Source organism: Rhinopithecus roxellana, chromosome 20, assembly GCF_007565055.1.
Source record: "Rhinopithecus roxellana isolate Shanxi Qingling chromosome 20, ASM756505v1, whole genome shotgun sequence".
Classification (NCBI taxonomy): domain Eukaryota; kingdom Metazoa; phylum Chordata; class Mammalia; order Primates; family Cercopithecidae; genus Rhinopithecus; species Rhinopithecus roxellana.
The window spans coordinates 33,687,590-33,704,844 of NC_044568.1; the positions used below are offsets into that span (position 1 = coordinate 33,687,590).

Genomic DNA, 17,255 nt, shown 5'->3' on the forward strand with positions numbered 1-17,255 from the left:
TTTTTTTTGAGATGGAGTCTTGCTCTGTCGCCCAGGCTGGAGTGCAGTGGTGCGATCTCAGCTCACTGCAACCTCCGCCCCTCCAGGTTCAAGCGATTCTCCTGCCTTAGCCTCCTGAGTAGCTGGGATTACAGGCGTACTGTAATTTTTGTACGTTTAGTAAAGACGGGGTTTCACCATTTTGGCCAGGCTGGTCTTGAACTCCTGACCTCATGATCCAACCACCTTGGCCTCCCGAAGTGCTGGGATTACAGGCGTGAGCCACCGCGCCCGGCCTACTCTTGATGAATTTTTATGTTTTTATAATTTTGAGAGTTTTGTTAAGAATTGTTTTGTTAAGGCCAGATGTATTTTATACTTTTCTGTTGTATTTTGGAGCCAATGCATTTTAAAAATTTATTTGGTTTTTTGAATTTTTTTTTTTTTTTTAATTAGAGATGGAGGTCTTGCCATGTTGCCCAGGCTGGTCTTGAACTCCTGGGCTCAAGTAATCCTTCCACTTCAGCCCCCAAAAGTGCTGGAATTGCAGGTGTGAGCCACCCTGCCTGGACCAGTGCATTTATTTTCAGGTCTCAATGATTTGTGTAAGACCTTGGGCGGTTCACAGTCCATTGAGCCAGAACTAAGTGCTAATGAGAGACGTAGCCTTGTAGATGACTGGTTCATCTGGGCTTATTAACCTCTTTTTATTTTATTTTATTTATTTTATTTTTTGAGACGGAGTTTTGCTCTTGTTGCCCAGGTTGGAGTGCAATGGCTCAATCTTGGCTCACGGCAATCTCCATTTCCCGGGTTCAAGCGACTCTCTGGCCTCATCTTCCTTAGTAGCTGGGATTACAGGCATGCGCCACCATGCCCGGTTAATTTTGTATTTTTATTGGAGACAGGGTTTCTCCATGTTGGCTCAGGTGATCTGCCCACCTCGGCCTCCCAAAGTGCTGAGATTATAGGCATGAGCCACTGCGCCCAGCCTCTTTTTTCTTTATTGTAGAGGCAATACAATATTAAACATTTAAATAATGCACGTATGTATACAGTAACTTCTGTCCCTTCTTCCAGAGGTACCCTCTGTTAACAAGCCCAATATTTATTGATTACCTATTATGCTAGGCCCTGAGGATTCAAAATAGAAAATCATAATAATAGTGTTAATAATAATAATAGTGTTAGTAATAATAGTAGATTATAATGCCATGTGTTCCCACTCTGCCTGTACTTTACACAAATTATCATGCACTGATTACACCCACCCTTTGACAAAGTACTATATTTTATTTTATTTAAGAACAAATTTTTTGAGACAGGGTCTCACTCCAGGTTGGAGTGCCATGGCGTGATCTCAGCTCACTGCAGCCTCCGCCTCCCGTGTTCAAGTGATTCTTGTGCCTCAGCCTCTTGAGTAGCTGGGATTACAGGCACGCACCACCAGGCCCAGCTAATTTTTGTATTTTTAGTAGAAACGGGGTTTCACCATGTTGGCCAGGCTGGTCTCGAACTCCTGGCTTCAAGTGATCCACCCACCTAGGCCTCTCGAAATGCTGGGATTACAGGTGTGAGACACTGTGCCTGGCCTCATCGTCTTTAGGACTGTATGGTATTTCATTCTATACAGATGTATTTTAACCTTTAACTATAACCTAATGAACTCCTGCTCCCCACCTCCACTTTTCTTTTTGAGACAGGGTCTTTCTCTGTTGCCCAAGCTGGAGTGCAATAGCATGATCATAGCTCACTGCAGCCTCAAACTCCTGGCCTCAAGTGATCCTCCTGCCCTGACCTCCCAAAGTGCTGGGATTACAGACGTGAGATGTCTCACCCAGCCACAAACCCCCACTGATAGCTATTTAGGTTGCTTGCAGTTATTCCGTGTTATCAATGACTGTAGCATTAAACATCCACATACCCGGCCGGGCATGGTGGCTCATGCCTGTAATCCCAGTATTTTGGGAGGCCCACGCCTGTAATCCCAGCACTTTGGGAGGCCAAGGCGGGCAGATCACGAGGTCAGGAGATTGAGACCATCCTGGCTAACACGGTGAAACGCCGTCTCTCCTAAAAATACAAAAAATTAGCCAGGCATGGTGGCGGGAGCCTGTGGTCCCAGCTACTCGGGAGGCTGAGGCAGGAGAATGGTGTGAACCTGGGAGGCGGAGCTTGCAGTGAGCCAAGATTGCACCACTGCACTCCAGCCTGGGCGACAGAGTGAGACTCCGTCTCAAACAAACAAAACATCTACATACCTGTGTTTTGGCCCATTTCCCCTTCTATTTCATCAGCATGAATTCTCCAGAGTTTGGAGTCTGGATGAAACCTTTTTCATTTTGATCTGTATTGCTGGACTACCCTCTGGAAAGATTAGAGTGATTAACATTCCCACTGTAATGCAGGAATGCGCTTATTTATCCTTATAGAAGCTGTACTCATTGATCTTAATTTTTCTTTCTTTCTCTCCTTGTAGTGGAGTCTGCTTTACACCTGCAGACCCTCCCCCAGGCCGTTCAGAGCATCCAATTCTAATTTCTTCTTCCTGTTGGTGTTGTTGATCGGGCTGTGTTTGGCAATCATACCTCTGACAATCAGCATATCACGGTAAATGCGACTGTTTTCTAGAACATTTCATTGCTTCTTGATCTGTTCCTCTTTTATGTAAAAGGATCCGTCATATCACTTTTTTGTTGTTGTTGTTGAGACGGAGTCTTGCGCTGTCACCCAGGCTGGAGTGCGGTGGCGCAATCTTGGCTCACTGCAACCTCCATCTCCCAGGTTCAAACAATTCTTCCAAGTAGCTGGGACTACAATCTCCATCTCCCCAGGTTCAAACAGCCTCCTGAGTAGCTGGGACTACAGGTGTGTGCCACTATGCCCGGCTGATTTTTATATTTTTAGTAGAGACAGGGTTTCGCCATGTTGGCCAGGCTGGTCTCGAACTCCTGACTTCAGGTGATCTGCCCGCTTCGGCCTCCCAAAGTGCTGGGATTACAGGTGTGAGCCACCGTGGCTTTACTGGCTTTTCTCATGGTGTTCTACCCACAGAGGCTGTCAAGACTTTCAAGGCTCAAGCGATCTTCTTGCCTCAGCCTCCTGAGTAGCTGAGACTACAGGTGCGCACCACCATGCCTGGCTACTTATTTAAATTTTATTATTTTTCTGTACAGACGAGGCCTCACTATGTTGCCCACGCTGATCTCGACTCCTGAGCTCAATTGATCCTCTTGCTTCGGCCTTCTAAAGTATTGGGATTACAGGCATGAGCCACCACACCAGGCCGAATTTTGTTTCTTCATCTTTAAATTAAAAGCCTGGACGGGTGCGGTGGCTCACACCTGTAATCCAGCACTTTGGGAGGCCAAGGTGGGGCAGGGGGATCGCTTGATCCAAGGAGTTCAAGACCAGCCCTGGCAACATAGCAAGACCTCATCACAAATTAAAAACAAAAAACAAGCAAACAAACAGACAAACAAAAAAGGAAAAGCCTGGAACTTTGAGTCCCTCTCTCAGATTTTGTTCTTTTTTTTATGAGATGCAGTCTCACTCTGTTGCCCAGGATAGAGTACAGTGCTGTGATCTTGGCTCCCTGCAACCTCTGCCTCCCAGGTTGAAGCAATTCTACTGCCTCAGCCTCCCAACTAGCTGGGATTACAGGCGCCTGCCACTACACCCAGCTAATTTTTGTATTTTTAGTAGAGACGGGGTATCACCATGTTGGCCAGGCTGGTCTCGAACTCCTTATCTCAAGTGATCCGCACATGTCGGCCTCCCAAAGTGCTGGTATTACAGGTGTGAGCCACTGTGCTTGGTGGCTCTTTTTTAACAATTTGATTCTGTATGTGTTTTGTTGCTTTTTATTGTTATGGTAATGTACGTTATATAAAAAATTCAAGCAGTACTGAAGGGTGTAAATTGAAGAGAAAAAAATTGCTCCTTAACTTCACCTCTTATTTTCACTCTCCATAGGTTACGTAATGACTGTTAACATTTTCTTATGAATATTTCCGGAAATTATTTATGAAAAGCAATTATTTATTTTTTCAGAAAAAAATGAGATAGTAGTATAATCCTGTTTGGTAACATTTTTTCATTTAATATTTTTTCTTTTTTTTTTTTTTTTTTTCACTTAGTTTTATATTGTATCCTTTCTCATGTCCATGGACATACAAAACTCTTCTTCTTTAAAAAATATTTTTAGCTTTGATTTTTTTTCTTTCTTTTTTTTTTTTTGAGATGAGGTTTCGCTCTTGTTGCCCAGGCTGAAGTGCAGTGGTGTGATCTCTGCTCACCGCAACCTCTGCCTCTCGAGTTCAAGCGATTCTCCTGCCTCAGCCTCCTGAGTTGCTGGGATTACAGGCATGTGCCACCACACCCGGCTAATTTTGTATTTTTAGTAGAGATGGGGTTTCTCCATGTTGGTCAGGCTCGTATCGAACTCCCAACCTCAGGTGATCCGCCCGCCTCAGTCTCCCAAAGTGCTGGGATTACAGATATGAGCCACCGCGCCCGGCCTGATTTTTTAAAATAGGAAATGCATTCACATAGCACAAAATTCAAAAGATATACAAAAATGGTGAAAATTCATTTTCTCATTCCTTCTCAAGTACTCAATTTTCCTCTGAGTGATGGTCATCTCCTCACATTTGTGTCTTTTCTGTCTTTTTTTTTTTTTTTTTTTAAGATGCCATCTTGCTATGTTGTCCAGGCTGGTTTTGAACTCCTGAGCCCAAGTGATCCTCCCACCTCCACCTCTCAAAGTGCTGGGATTACAGGCGTAAGCCACTGTGACTGGCCACTTTTCTTTCTTTTTCTCTCAATGGTTCTTTAGTATTCCATCATATGAATGGACCATAAATTGTTCATCCATTTCCTTAAACAACATTTAGGTTGTTTCCAGGAATTTATTTTTATACCTACATAAAGGGCTGCAATGGAAAGTCTTATACACAGACCTTTGTGATGGGAATTTAGTCAGTTCTTTCCAGGTCTTAATGTTAGTGCTTTCCTATTGTAATTTTATTTTTTTTCTCCTTTTCATTTTGAAAAATTTTAAATCCACAGAAAAGTTGAAAAACTAGCAGCAGTAAAACTCATATGCCCTTCAATCGGATGTCCCAATTGTTAACATTTTACTATGCACTCTCCCTCAGTATCTTTCGGCAACTGATTCCATGATCTTCCCCCGAACCATATTAAAATCTTCAGATGCTCAAGTCCTTGCTATAAAATGGCATGGTAGGCCGGGCATGGTGGCTCACGCCTGTAATCCCAGCACTTTGGGAGGCTGAGGCAGGTGGATCACCCGAGGTCAGGAGTTCGAGACCAGTCTGACCAACATGGAGAAACCCTGTCTCTGCTAAAAATTCAAAATTGGCTGGGCACGGTGGTGGGCGCCTGTAATTCCAGCTACTCCAGAGGTTGAGGCACGAGAATCACTTGAACCCTGGAGGCAGAGGTTGCAGTGAGCCGAGATTACACGATTGCACTCCAGCCTGAGCAACGAGAGTGCAACTCTTTTTTTTTTTTTTTTTTTTTTTTTTTGAGATGGAGTCTCGCTGTGTCGCCCAGGCTGGAGTGCAGTGGCTGGATCTCAGCTCACTGCAAGCTCCGCCCCCCGGGTTTACGCCATTCTCCTGCCTCAGCCTCCCAAGTAGCTGGGACTACAGGCGCCTGCCACCTCGCCCGGCTAGTTTTTTGTATTTTTTAGTAGAGATGGGGTTTCACCATATTAGCCAGGATGGTCTCAATCTCCTGACCTCGTGATCCGCCCGTCTCGGCCTCCCAAAGTGCTGGGATTACAGGCTTGAGCCACCGCGCCTGGCGAGAGTGCAACTCTTATCTCAGGAAAAAAAAAAAAAAAAAAAAAAAAAAAAACATGGTATTTGCTTTGTTTTTTGTTTTTTTGGTTTATTTTGAGAGGGAGTCTCGCTCTGTCACCGAGGCTGGAGTGCAGTGTTGCCATCTTGGCTCACTGCAACCTCTGCCTCCCGGGTTCAAGTGATTCTCATGCCTCAGCCGCTGGAGTAGCTGGGATTACAGGCACGTGCCCCCACCATGCCTGGTTAATTTTTGTATTTTTAGTAGAGACAGGGTTTCGCCATATTGGCCAGGCTGGTCTCAAACTCCCGACCTCAAGTGATCCATCTGCCTTGGCCTCCCAAAGTGCCGGGATTATAGGCACGAGCCACCATGCCTGGCTGTATTGTTGTTTTTTATTTTTCAAATATTTTTATCTGAGGTTGGTTGAATTTGATGATGGAGAACCTTTGGATGTGGGGGGCCAACTGGATTTGTTTTCTGTATGCATACTTTTTTTTGGATAGGAAATAATTTGAAATTAACTTATAGACATCATAATATTTCATTGCTAAATACTTCAGTGTGCAGCTCCTAAGACTAAGGGCACTCCTCTTTATGTGTTTCCACAATAATATATCACACTTAAGAAGATTAATACTAATATCATATTTCTGCCATTTTAAATTTCTCCAATTGTCCCTCAATCGTCTTTAGTATAGCTTTTTTTTTTTTCCCCGAGATGGCGTCTCGCTCTCGCTCTGTCACCCAGGCTGGAGTACAGTGGCCCGATCTCAGCTCACTGCAATCTCCACCTCTCGGGTTCAAGCAACTCTTGTGCCTCAGCCTCCCGAGTAGCTGGGATTACAGGCACCCGCCACCATGCCCGGCTAATTATTGTATTTTTAGTAGAGACGGGGCTTTGCCACGTTGGCCAGGCTGGCCTCCATTTCCTGACCTCAGATGATACACCGGCCTTGGCCTCCCAAAGTGCTGGGATTACAGATTTGTTTTTAAAATAGTGATCTTTCAAGTTTGACCCATTGCTTCTGTTTGTTCTATCTCCTTAGTCTCTCTTTTTTAAAATTTAAATCTAAATTTTAAGTTCTGGGGTACATGTGCAGGACGTGCAGGTTTGTTACCTAGGTAAATGTGTGCCATGGTGGTTTGCTATACCTATCCACCTCACCTAGGTATCAAGCCCAGCATGCATTAGCTATTGCGCTCCCTCCTTAGTCTCTTTTAATTCCTGATTCTTTGAAGAGTCCAGGCCAGTTTCCTCACTTCTCAATTAAGAGACCGGAGAGCAGAATGCCCACATTTTGGATTTGTCTTGTTATTTTCTTACACTCTCATTTAACTTGCTCTTCTGTCCTGAATTTCCTGTAAACTGGAAGTTAGGTCTAGAGACTTGATGAAATTTCAGGGTAAGCGCTTTCTTTCTTTCTTTCTCTTTTCTCTTCTTTTGTTTTCTTTTCTTTCTTTCTTTCTTTTTTTTTTGAGATGGAGTTTTGCTCTTGTTGCCCAGGCTGGAGTGCAGTGGTGCAATCTCTGCTCACTGCAACCTCCGCCTCTCAGGTTCAGGTGATTCTCCTGTCTCGGCCTCCCAAGTAGCTGGGTGGGCATGCACCACCATGCCCGGCTAATTTTTGTATTTTTAGTAGAGATGGGGTTTCACCATTTTGGTCAGCCGGGTCTCGAATTCCTGACCTCAGGTGATCCACCTTCCTCAGCTCCCAAAGTGCTGGGATGACATTTGTGAGCCACCATGCCCAGCTGGGGTAAGCATTTTCAACCCAAACATTCCAGAAGGCCCAGGAGGTCAGGCGGCTCCTTGTAGGCCACTGTTAACAAAACATTCTGGGTGTGCCAAGGCAGGGCACTCAGCCTGTGCTGCACGCTCCTTCTGAGCCTGTTGGTCTGTGTCCTGGCAGCATCCCTTCCTCGAAAGCCTGTGGGCCATTCACCAACTTCAACACCACCTGGGAGGTCATCCCCAAGACGGTGAGCACCTTCCCCAGCTCGCTGCAGTCCTTCATCCACGGCGTCACTTCTGAAGCCTTTGCAGTTCCTTTCTTCATGATTATTTGGTGAGTGAGAACCACTGGGACCCACTGAGGCATGTGGGCTCCTCCCATTGGGAAATGGTAGGGGGTGGGGGTCACTCTAGACTTGACAAGTTACTGAGCTTCTTTGAACTGCACTTTCCTGTCTCTAAAATGGGCATAACAGGCCAGGCGCGGTGGCTCAGGCCTGTAATCCCAACACTTTGGGAGGCTGAGGCGGTTGGATCACTGGAGGCCAGGAGTTCGAGACCAGCCTGACCAACATGGTGAAACACCATCTTTAGTAAAAAATATATAAAATTAGCCAGGCATGTAATTCTAGCTACTTGGGAGGCTGAGGCAGGAGAATCACTTGAACCTGAGAGGCAGAGGTTGCAGTGAGCTGAGATCACGCCATTGCACTCAAGCCTGGGCAATAAGAGTGAAACTCTGTCTCAAAAATAAATAAATAAATAAATAAATAAATAAATAAATAAATAAATAAATAAAATAAAATGATTTTATCCAAAGCTCAAAATCACTGGTTTTATTATGTTTTCCCTATTTTACAAATGAGGAAATGGGCTAGAGAGTCTCCACAGTGATCATCCACATGTTAATTACATGCCCAGCTGACTTTCTCAACCATGTCGTTCTCTCTTTCTGTCATTCTGTATGTACAAGGGGGACATCAGCAAATTTTAATATTAAAATTAAAAAGCAAGGCATAAATCAGATTCTGCTGCCACTGCCAAATAAAAACTTCAGTAGCTGTTTCTTATATCCTCTGCTTGGAAGAGATGAGGGTTTTCTTTATTTTTTTGTAGAGCAGGGTCTGGCTCTGTTGCCCATTCTGGAGTGTGGTAGTGTGATCATAGCTCACTGCAGCCTTGAACTTCTGGGCTCAAATCCTCCCGCCTCAGCTTCCTGAGCAGCTGGGAACTACAGGCTCACGCCACCATGCCTGGCTAATTTTACATTTTCTTTTTCTTTTTTTTTAGACGGAGGCTTGCTCTGTTGCCCAGGCAGTAGTGCAGTGGCGCGATCTCGGCTCACTGCAACCTCTGCCTCTTGGGTTGAAGTGATTCTCCTGTCTCAGCCTCCTGAGTAGCTGGGATTATAGGTACCCACCACTACTCCCAGCTAATTTTTGTATTTTTAGTAGAGATGGGGTTTCACTGTGTTGATCAGGCTGATTTCAAACTCCTGACCTCAGGTGATCTGCCTGCCTCGGCCTCCTAAAGTGCTGGGATTACAGGCATGAGCCACCACACCCGGCCATATTTTATTTTTCTAGAGATGGGACTCTCACTATGTTGCCTGGGCTGGTCTCAAACTCCTGGCCTTAAGTGATCCTTCTGCCTGGGCAAAGCACTGGGAATATGCAAATGAGCCATCGTACCCAGCCTTCTTTTCTAACAAAAGTAGAACTGTTCCAAGGAAAAATATGTTAGGTTGTTTTTCTAGTGGCCTTTAGATGATACAGACTCCCTAGTGACCTGTCTGTGTTGTGTTGCAGCCTCATCATGTTTTACTTCATTGCCTTAGCTGGAGCACACAAACGGGTGGTCATCCAGCTCCGAGAGCAGCTATCCCTGGTAAGGAAGCACAGCCAAAGAGGGTCATGACTGGGGACATTTACCCAGGACACCACAAGGAAAGTGGTGTATTCCTGGGAGGGAGTGAAATTACTGCAGCCTTCTCTCACCACCACGTCCCCAAAACTCTGCCTTCAGGCCTAGCCCCGTCCAGCTTCATTAATTCACTGATTCATCTATTCCTTCAAGATGTGTATTAATGGGGGTACAGTGGCTCATGCCTGTAATCCCAGCACTTTGGGAGGCCAAAGCAGGCAGATTACTTGAGCTCAGGAGTTCAAGACCAGCCTGGCCAACATGGTGAAACCCCGTCTCTATTTAAAATACAAAAATTAGTTGGGCATGGTGGTGGGCACCTGTAATCACAGCTACTTGGGAGGCTGAGGCAGGAGAATCCCTTGAACTCAGGAGGTGGAGGTTGCAGTGAGCTGAGATTGTGCTACTGCACTCCAGCCTGGGTGACAGAGTGAGACTCCATCTCAAAAATAAAAATAAAAAAGGATGTGTATTAAGTACCTACTCTGTGCCTTGTACTGTGCTGGGCTGGGACACTTTGGTGAACAAGAGATAAAACTGCTGGGTAAGGCCGGGCGCGGTGGCTCAAGCCTGTAATCCCAGCACTTTGGGAGGCCGCGATGGGTGGATCATGAGGTCAGGAGATCAAGACCATCCTGGCTAACACGGTGAAACCCCGTCTGTACTAAAAAATACAAAAAGCTAGCCGGGCGAGGTGGCGGGCGCCTGTAGTCCCAGCTACTTGGGAGGCTGAGGCAGGAGAATGGCGTAAACCCGGGAGGCGGAGCTTGCAGTGAGCTGAGATCCGGCCACTGCACTCCAGCCCGGGCGACAGAGCGAGATTCCGTCTCAAAACAAAAACAAAACAAAACAAAAAAAACTGCTGGGTAGTTAATAAGATAAATGCTGATTAATTATAGCTTCTCTGAAGATAACAAAAACAAGGTAGAGTGGCGAGTGGGCTATCTGTTACTGCAGATGCGGCTGTAGAAGCCTTCTTTGAGGAGTTGATTTTTTTTTTTTTTTTAATTCAGGATGGGGTCTCACTCTTTTGCCCAGACTGGGGTGCGATGGCGTGGTCATAGCTCACAGCAGCCTCAAATTCTTGGGCTCAAGCCATCCTCCCACCTTAGCCTCTCAAGTAGCTGGGACTATAGGCATGCATCACCATGCCTGGCTAATTTTTTAATTTTTTAAAGACATGAGGTCTCCCTATGTTGCACAGGCTGGTTTGAACTCCTGGGCTCAAGTGATCGTCCCCTCTTAGTCCCCCAAAGTGCTGGGATTATAGGCATGAGCCTATAATGGTGAAACCATTATATAGCTGGACCCAGCTGAGATTTGAATAATAGAGAGAGGAGCCCATTATCAGAGGTCCTATTTAAGGATGAGAGTAAGAGGAAAGAGCACAGTGAGGAAATGAGGCACGCACTTCTGGGGGACAGGAGGGAGGCGGCGGTGTGGCCACAGGGTGGTGAGTTATGGGAAGAGGCAAGGTGATACTGTAATAGCAGCCAGAGTCATCGAGTCACAGTGCCTTGAGGGCTCTGTTAAAACAGAGTTTTATTCTGAGTGGGATGGGAAGCCGCTGAAGGGTGTTAAGTAGAAATCTACTGTGCTTTTTTTTTTTTTTTTGAGACAGAGTCTTGCTCTGTCGCCTAGTCTGGAGTGCAGTGCTGCAATCTCTGCTCACTGCAACCTCCACCTCCCGGGTTCAGTTGATTCTCCAGCCTCTGCCTCCCAAGTAGCTGGGATTACAGGCACCCACCATCACAACCAGCTAACTTCTGTATTTTTAGTAGAGAAGGGGTTTCACTGTGATGGCCAGTCTTTTTTTTTCCTTTGAGACAGAGTCTCACTCTGTCGCCCAGGCTGGAGTGCAGTGGTGTGATCTCAGTTCACTGCAACCTCCACCTCCTGGGTTCAAGCAAGTCTCCTGCTTCAGCCTCCCGAGTAACTGGGATTACTAGCTAGGTGTGCGCCACCTTGCCTGGCTAATTTTTTTTTCTTTTTTTGAGACAGAATTTCGCTTTTATTGCCCAGGTTGGAGGGCAGTAGCGCGACCTCTGCTCACTGCAACCTCCACCTCCCGGGTTCAAGCAATTCTCCTGCCTCAGCCTCCCAAGTAGCTGGGATTATAGGCACCCGCCACCATGCCCAGCTAATGTTTTGTATTTTTAGTAGAGACGGGATTTCGAGGTTTCACCATGTTGGCCAGGTTGGTCTCGAACTCCTGACCTCAGGTGATCCACCTGCCTCGGCCTCTCAAAGTGCTGTGATTACAGGCGTGAGCCACATTGCCCGGCCTAATTTTTGTATTTTTAGTAGAGATGGGGTCTCACCACATTGGTCAGGCTGGTCTGAAACTTCCGACCTGAGGTGATCCATCTGCCTCGGCCTCCCAAAGTGCTGGGATTACAGGCATTAGCCACCATCCCTGGCTGTACTGTGCATTTTTTTTAAAAAAAGGATCAGCTGCTTTGTGGACAGGGGGCTGTGGAGCGGACACAATGACAGACCAGATGAGAGGTCATTACAATAGTCCAGTGGTTAGAATCCTCAGCCCTCAGTCTGGTAGGTAATGATGGTATTTGTTTCCAAATATATTAAATGCACATGTGAACCTATTATTTTTTAGGAAAGTCGTGACAAGCGCTACCTAATCCAGAAACTAACAGAAGCCCAAAGGGACACGAGGAACTAACTAGACTGAGCATGAAGATGGCGCTGCCGGTTGCTTCTAAGCTGACCTAGTGATTCTGCTGAGCCTACAGAGTCTACCTGGGTTTTGAGTGGACATTTAAAAATATATTTTTCTGGAGTTTAGGCTTTTCCATACGTGCAGCTGTGTTTACCTAACCCAGCCCTTAATTAGGGCTTTAGTGACTTAGAAAAGCAGGGGAAACCCAAGCCTTTGCCTGCAGACCAGCCACTCTGTGACGACTCTACCAAAAACCAACAAGCCGTTTCAGCTTTTACAAGAGTGAAAGAGCGGGGACGGTAGTTTAGTATTTGAGCCATGAGTTCATGTGCACAAGTGTTTTGGGATGTGGACTGAAGTAGCTCAGCCTGTCAATCAGACCAGCCCATGAATATGTAACAAACAGAACTGGAGGCTGGTTTCTTAAACACACATATCCACATTTTTAAGGGTTGTTTGTTTTCCTGTGCTTACAATTTTTAATGCACGTCCCTTTATTTCACAAAACATGTGGCTGGACGCAGTGGCTCACGCCTGTTATCCCAGCACTTTGGGAGGCCGAGGCGGGCAGATCACCTGAGGTGGGGAGTTCAAGACCAGTCTGACCAACATGGAGAAATCTCGTCTCCACTAAAATACAAAATTAGCCGGGCATGGTGGCAAATGCCTATAATGTCAGCTACTCGGGAGGCTGAGGCAGAAGAATTGCTTGAACCCAGGAGGCAGAGTTTGCAGTCAGCCGAGATCGCACTGTTGCACTCCAGCCTGGGCAACAAAAGCAAAACTCTGTCTTAAAAAAAAAAACAAACATAGAATATCTCTTAAGATTTCCGTTATGGTAAAAACCATATGCAATAAATACCTCATTGTAAGCTTACCCAAAATGGATAGGTGTGAACCTTTTAACAGAAAAACAAGTTTAAGTTATTGTTTCATGTAATCAGTTTTCATTTTAATATCTTTGAAATATTTTTCAAAGCACTGTAGTTTTGTAATGAACTTTTCAAGCCTTCCTTCCATTGTTTTTCTTCCTTTCACTGGCTCCACACATTTCCTGGGGAGTAGCCTGGAATTTAAAGTTGGGTGCAGGTTTTAGAAAGCTGTTGCTGTTAACAATAATGCCACCATCTCCACTCTACTACTCAAACATGACTGACTCCTGGCTCAGAGGAGCAAAGATGTCTTCTCGTCCCTTTCCTACAGCCATTTTCTTGCTTTTTCCACAAAGGTATTATTGAAAGTGGGATATTTTCATAACTGGGAGACCAATGAGCTTTTCTGTCTTTTCCTGACTTGTTAAGGTTTATGGGTTTCTAAATCTAATAACTACGGCCATACCACCCTGAACACACCCGATCTCATCTAAATCTAGTAACTGGTGTCATGGAATTTTGAGTAATCAAAGATTCACTCCAGTCTCACTTAAAAACACAAATTCTGCTAGGCACAGTGACTTATGCCTGTAATCCCAGCACTTTGGGAGGCCAAAGCAGACAGATCACTTGAAGTCAGACGTTTGAGACCAGCCTGGTCAACGTGGCAAGACCCTGTCTCTACTAAAAGTACAAAAATTAGCCAGGCGTGGTGGCGTGTGCCTGTAATCCTAGCTACTTGGGAGACTGAGGCATGAGAATCACTTGAACCTGGGAGGTGGAGGCTGCAGTGAGCGAGATCGTGCCACCGTACTCCAGCCTGGGTGACAGAGGGAGACTCTATCTCAAAAACAAAAAACAAACAAACAAAAAAAAAGGTGAAAAGAAAAAAAACAAATTGTAATTGTAAACATTTCTGCCCAGTGCCTTTATATTAATATATATAACATTTTCACTGTGACCAGGCTTGATGATATTCAAGTTTTCTATTTGTGTGTGTGTGTGTGTGTGATGAACAAAAATGTACTGCCTTCTTTTCCCTATTATAAAAGTGATACTGAAATATGCTAATTGATATAATTTTAGTTAAATGCTGCTAATACGCATACCTCTTACTTGAAGGTTTTTATATGTTTTTATAACTTTAATAACTTCAGGTGATGTCTCTAACAAATGTGCCTTACAACTCCTGATTAAATGGTGTCTTGAAGGTTTTAAAATGTGATCGTGTATACTGGAATTCAAAGAGGCTTCTTGTCAGCAGTCAAGTGATGATGGAAAACTATAACAGTTTGTAAAGTTGTTCTTTGCCTTTTCCTAAAATGAGAGAGAAGAAAGAAGCGTTGAATGTAGTCCGCAGATGAGTGCTTTTAAAGCTCCTTGGCTCTGTTGAAGCAAAGGAGGGTGTATGTGTGTAATTGTCCAACTGGTTCATTTTGCCCGCTGCCTGGATACAGTCCATTCATCAAGACAGATGAATTGCAACAGAGAAAGAGTTTAATTCATGCAGAACTGGCTAAACAGGAGACCAGAATAGTAGTATTACTCAAATCAGTCTCCCTGAAATTTTGGAAACTGGGTTTTGTGTGTCTGTGTGTGTGTGTGTGTGTGTGTGTGTTTTTTTGAGACGAAGTCTTGCTCTTGTCGCCCAGGCTGGAGTGAAATGGTGCGATATTGGCTCTCTGCAACCCACGCCTCCCAGGTTCAAGCAATTCTCCTGCCTCAGGCTCCCGAGTAGCTGGGATTACAGGCATGCACCACTACACCCGGCTAATTTTGTATTTTTAGTAGAGACGGGGTTTCTCCATGTTGGTCAGGCTGGTCTCAAACTCCTGACCTCAGGTGGTCCGCCTGCCTCCGCCTCCCAAAGTGCTGGGATTACAAGTGTGAGCCACTGTGCCCGGCCGTGTGCGTGTTTTGTTTTGTTTTGTTTTGTTTTTGAGATGGAGTCTCACTCTATTGCCCAGGCTGGAGTGCAGTGGTGTGATCTCGGCTCACTGCAACCTGGGTTCAAGTGATTCTCCTGCCTCAGCTTCCCAAGTATCTGGGACTACAGGTGTGCGTCACCATGCCAAGCTAATTTTTGTACTTTCAGTAGAGATGGGGTTTTGCTGTGTTGGCCAGGCTGGTCTGGAATGGCTGACCTCAAGTGATCCTTCCACTTCGGCCTCCCAAAGTCTAGGATTACAGGCATGAGCCACCGTGCCTGGCGGAAACTGTTTTTTTATTTTTAATGGATAATCTGGTGGGTAGGGGGATGGAATTAGGGAATAGTATGCATTTTTGTTTTTTAAAGTTTGTTTAGCCATTATAAAAATACTTGTTTTTTATAGCAAATACAGAGAACATCAAAAGCAACAGAGAAAAACACTTAAGCACCATTTATGAGCACCCCTGTTAATCTTGGCAAAATTCTTTTTAAGATAGAAAGTGGCCGGGCGCGGTGGCTCAAGCCTGTAATCCCAGCACTTTGGGAGGCCAAGACGGGTGGATCACGAGGTCAGGAGATCGAGACCATCCTGGCTAACACGGTGAAACCCCGTCTCTACTAAAAAAAATACAAAAATCTAGCCGGGCGAGGTGGCGGGCGCCTGTAGTCCCAGCTACTGCGGAGGCTGAGGCAGGAGAACGGTGTAAACCCGGAAGGCGGAGCTTGCAGTGAGCTGAGATCCGGCCACTGCACTCCAGCTCGGGCGACAGAGCGAGACTCCGTCTCAAAAAAAAAAAAAAAAAAAAAGAAAGTACAGAGGGAGGGAAGCAGGACGGAGAAAGAAGGAAAGAACTTTGGTATTCTCATTTCTTTTTCACTTAATATGTGTTTTCTTTTTTCGTTTTCTTTTTTTTGAGACGGAGTCTTACTCTGTGGCCCAGGCTGGAGTGTAGTGGTGCGATCTCGGCTCACTGCAACCTCCACCTCCCGGGTTCACGCCATTCTCCTGCCTCAGCCTCCCAAGAAGCTGGGACTACAGGCGCCCGCCACCATGCCCGGCTAATTTTTTTGTATTTTTAGTAGAGACGGGGTTTCACCGTGTTAGCCAGGATGGTCTCGATCTCCTGACCTCGTGATCTGCCCGCCTCAGCCTCCCAAAGTGCTGGGATTACAGGCTTGAGCCACCGCGCCGGGCCATATGTGTTTTCTTGAAGAATCTAAAGATAGTGTTTCTCCTGTTATTAAAAGCTTTTACAAACATTTCAGTGGGCTACATAATATCATACAGTTAGATCTTTTTCTTTTTTTTTTTTTTTTTGAGCCAGAGTCTCACTCTATCGCCCAGGCTGGAATGCAGTGGTGTGATCATGGTTCAGTGCAGCCTCAGCCTCCTGGGCTCAAGTGATCCTTTTACCCTCACAAGTAGGTGGGATCACAGGCACACACCACCATGCCTGACTAATTTTTAAAATTTTCTGTAGAGATGGGATCTCACTATGTTGCCCAGGTTGGTCTTAAACTCCTGGGCTCAAGTGATCCTCTCGCCTCAGTCTCTCAAAGTGTTGGGATTACAGGCGTGAGCCACTGCACTAGGACATAATGTTTTGATATTCAATTGTTGCTTAACATTTTGTTTTCAAATTTTCCCAGTAAAAAATAACGGGCACATCTATAAATCTTTGTCAACATTTTTTCTTCTTAGAAACAGACCTAGGCCAGGCGCGGTGGCTCACGACTATAATCCCAGCACTTTGAGAGGACAAGGTGGGAGGATCATTTGAGGTCAGGAATTTGAGATCAGCCTGGCCAACACAGCACAACCCAGTCTCAGCTGGGCATGGTGATGTGTGTACCTGTAATCCCATCTACTTGGGAGGCTGAGGCAGGAGAATCGCTTGAACCCGGGAGGAAGAGGTTCCAGTGAGCCAAGATCTCCCCGTTGCACTCCAGCCTGTGACAGAGTGAAACTCTGTCTAAAAAGAACAAAAACAAAAAATAAAAAAAGGAAACAGAGACCTAGAAGTGGGATTACAGCAAAGGTTTTGAACATTTTAAGGCTTTTGAGAGCCAGATTCAGACTCCCAGTAGTTTTACATGAGAGTGCTACAACATCCTCACTAAGTAGTAAGTCTTTGGGTTAATCATAATTTTAAATTATTTTGGCGTGTCAATGTGAACACTAGAGTGATATAAAAACAACTTAAAAACTTGAATTCAATAATTTTACAATTGTATTGCATCTTAAAATATTTTAGAGTAAACTTGGATAAAATATATAAATAATCCAAGGGTGTAAAGTAGAAAGTGAAG

General features: G+C 45.2%; 1 protein-coding gene across 1 annotated transcript in view; it reads left to right on the forward strand.

Moving 5' to 3' along the window:
- The window catches only part of TMC7 (transmembrane channel like 7), a 71,853-nt gene extending 59,122 nt beyond the window's left edge, over window positions 1-12,731 (forward strand). Inside the window, exons 13-16 of the mRNA XM_010367150.2 lie at window positions 2,459-2,589; window positions 7,719-7,874; window positions 9,349-9,427; window positions 12,081-12,731. Coding sequence (XP_010365452.1) covers window positions 2,459-2,589; window positions 7,719-7,874; window positions 9,349-9,427; window positions 12,081-12,146 — 432 coding nt within the window. The 3' untranslated portion in view covers window positions 12,147-12,731. The remainder of the gene's footprint in view (window positions 1-2,458; window positions 2,590-7,718; window positions 7,875-9,348; window positions 9,428-12,080) is intronic.
- The last annotated feature ends 4,524 nt before the right edge of the window (window positions 12,732-17,255 follow it).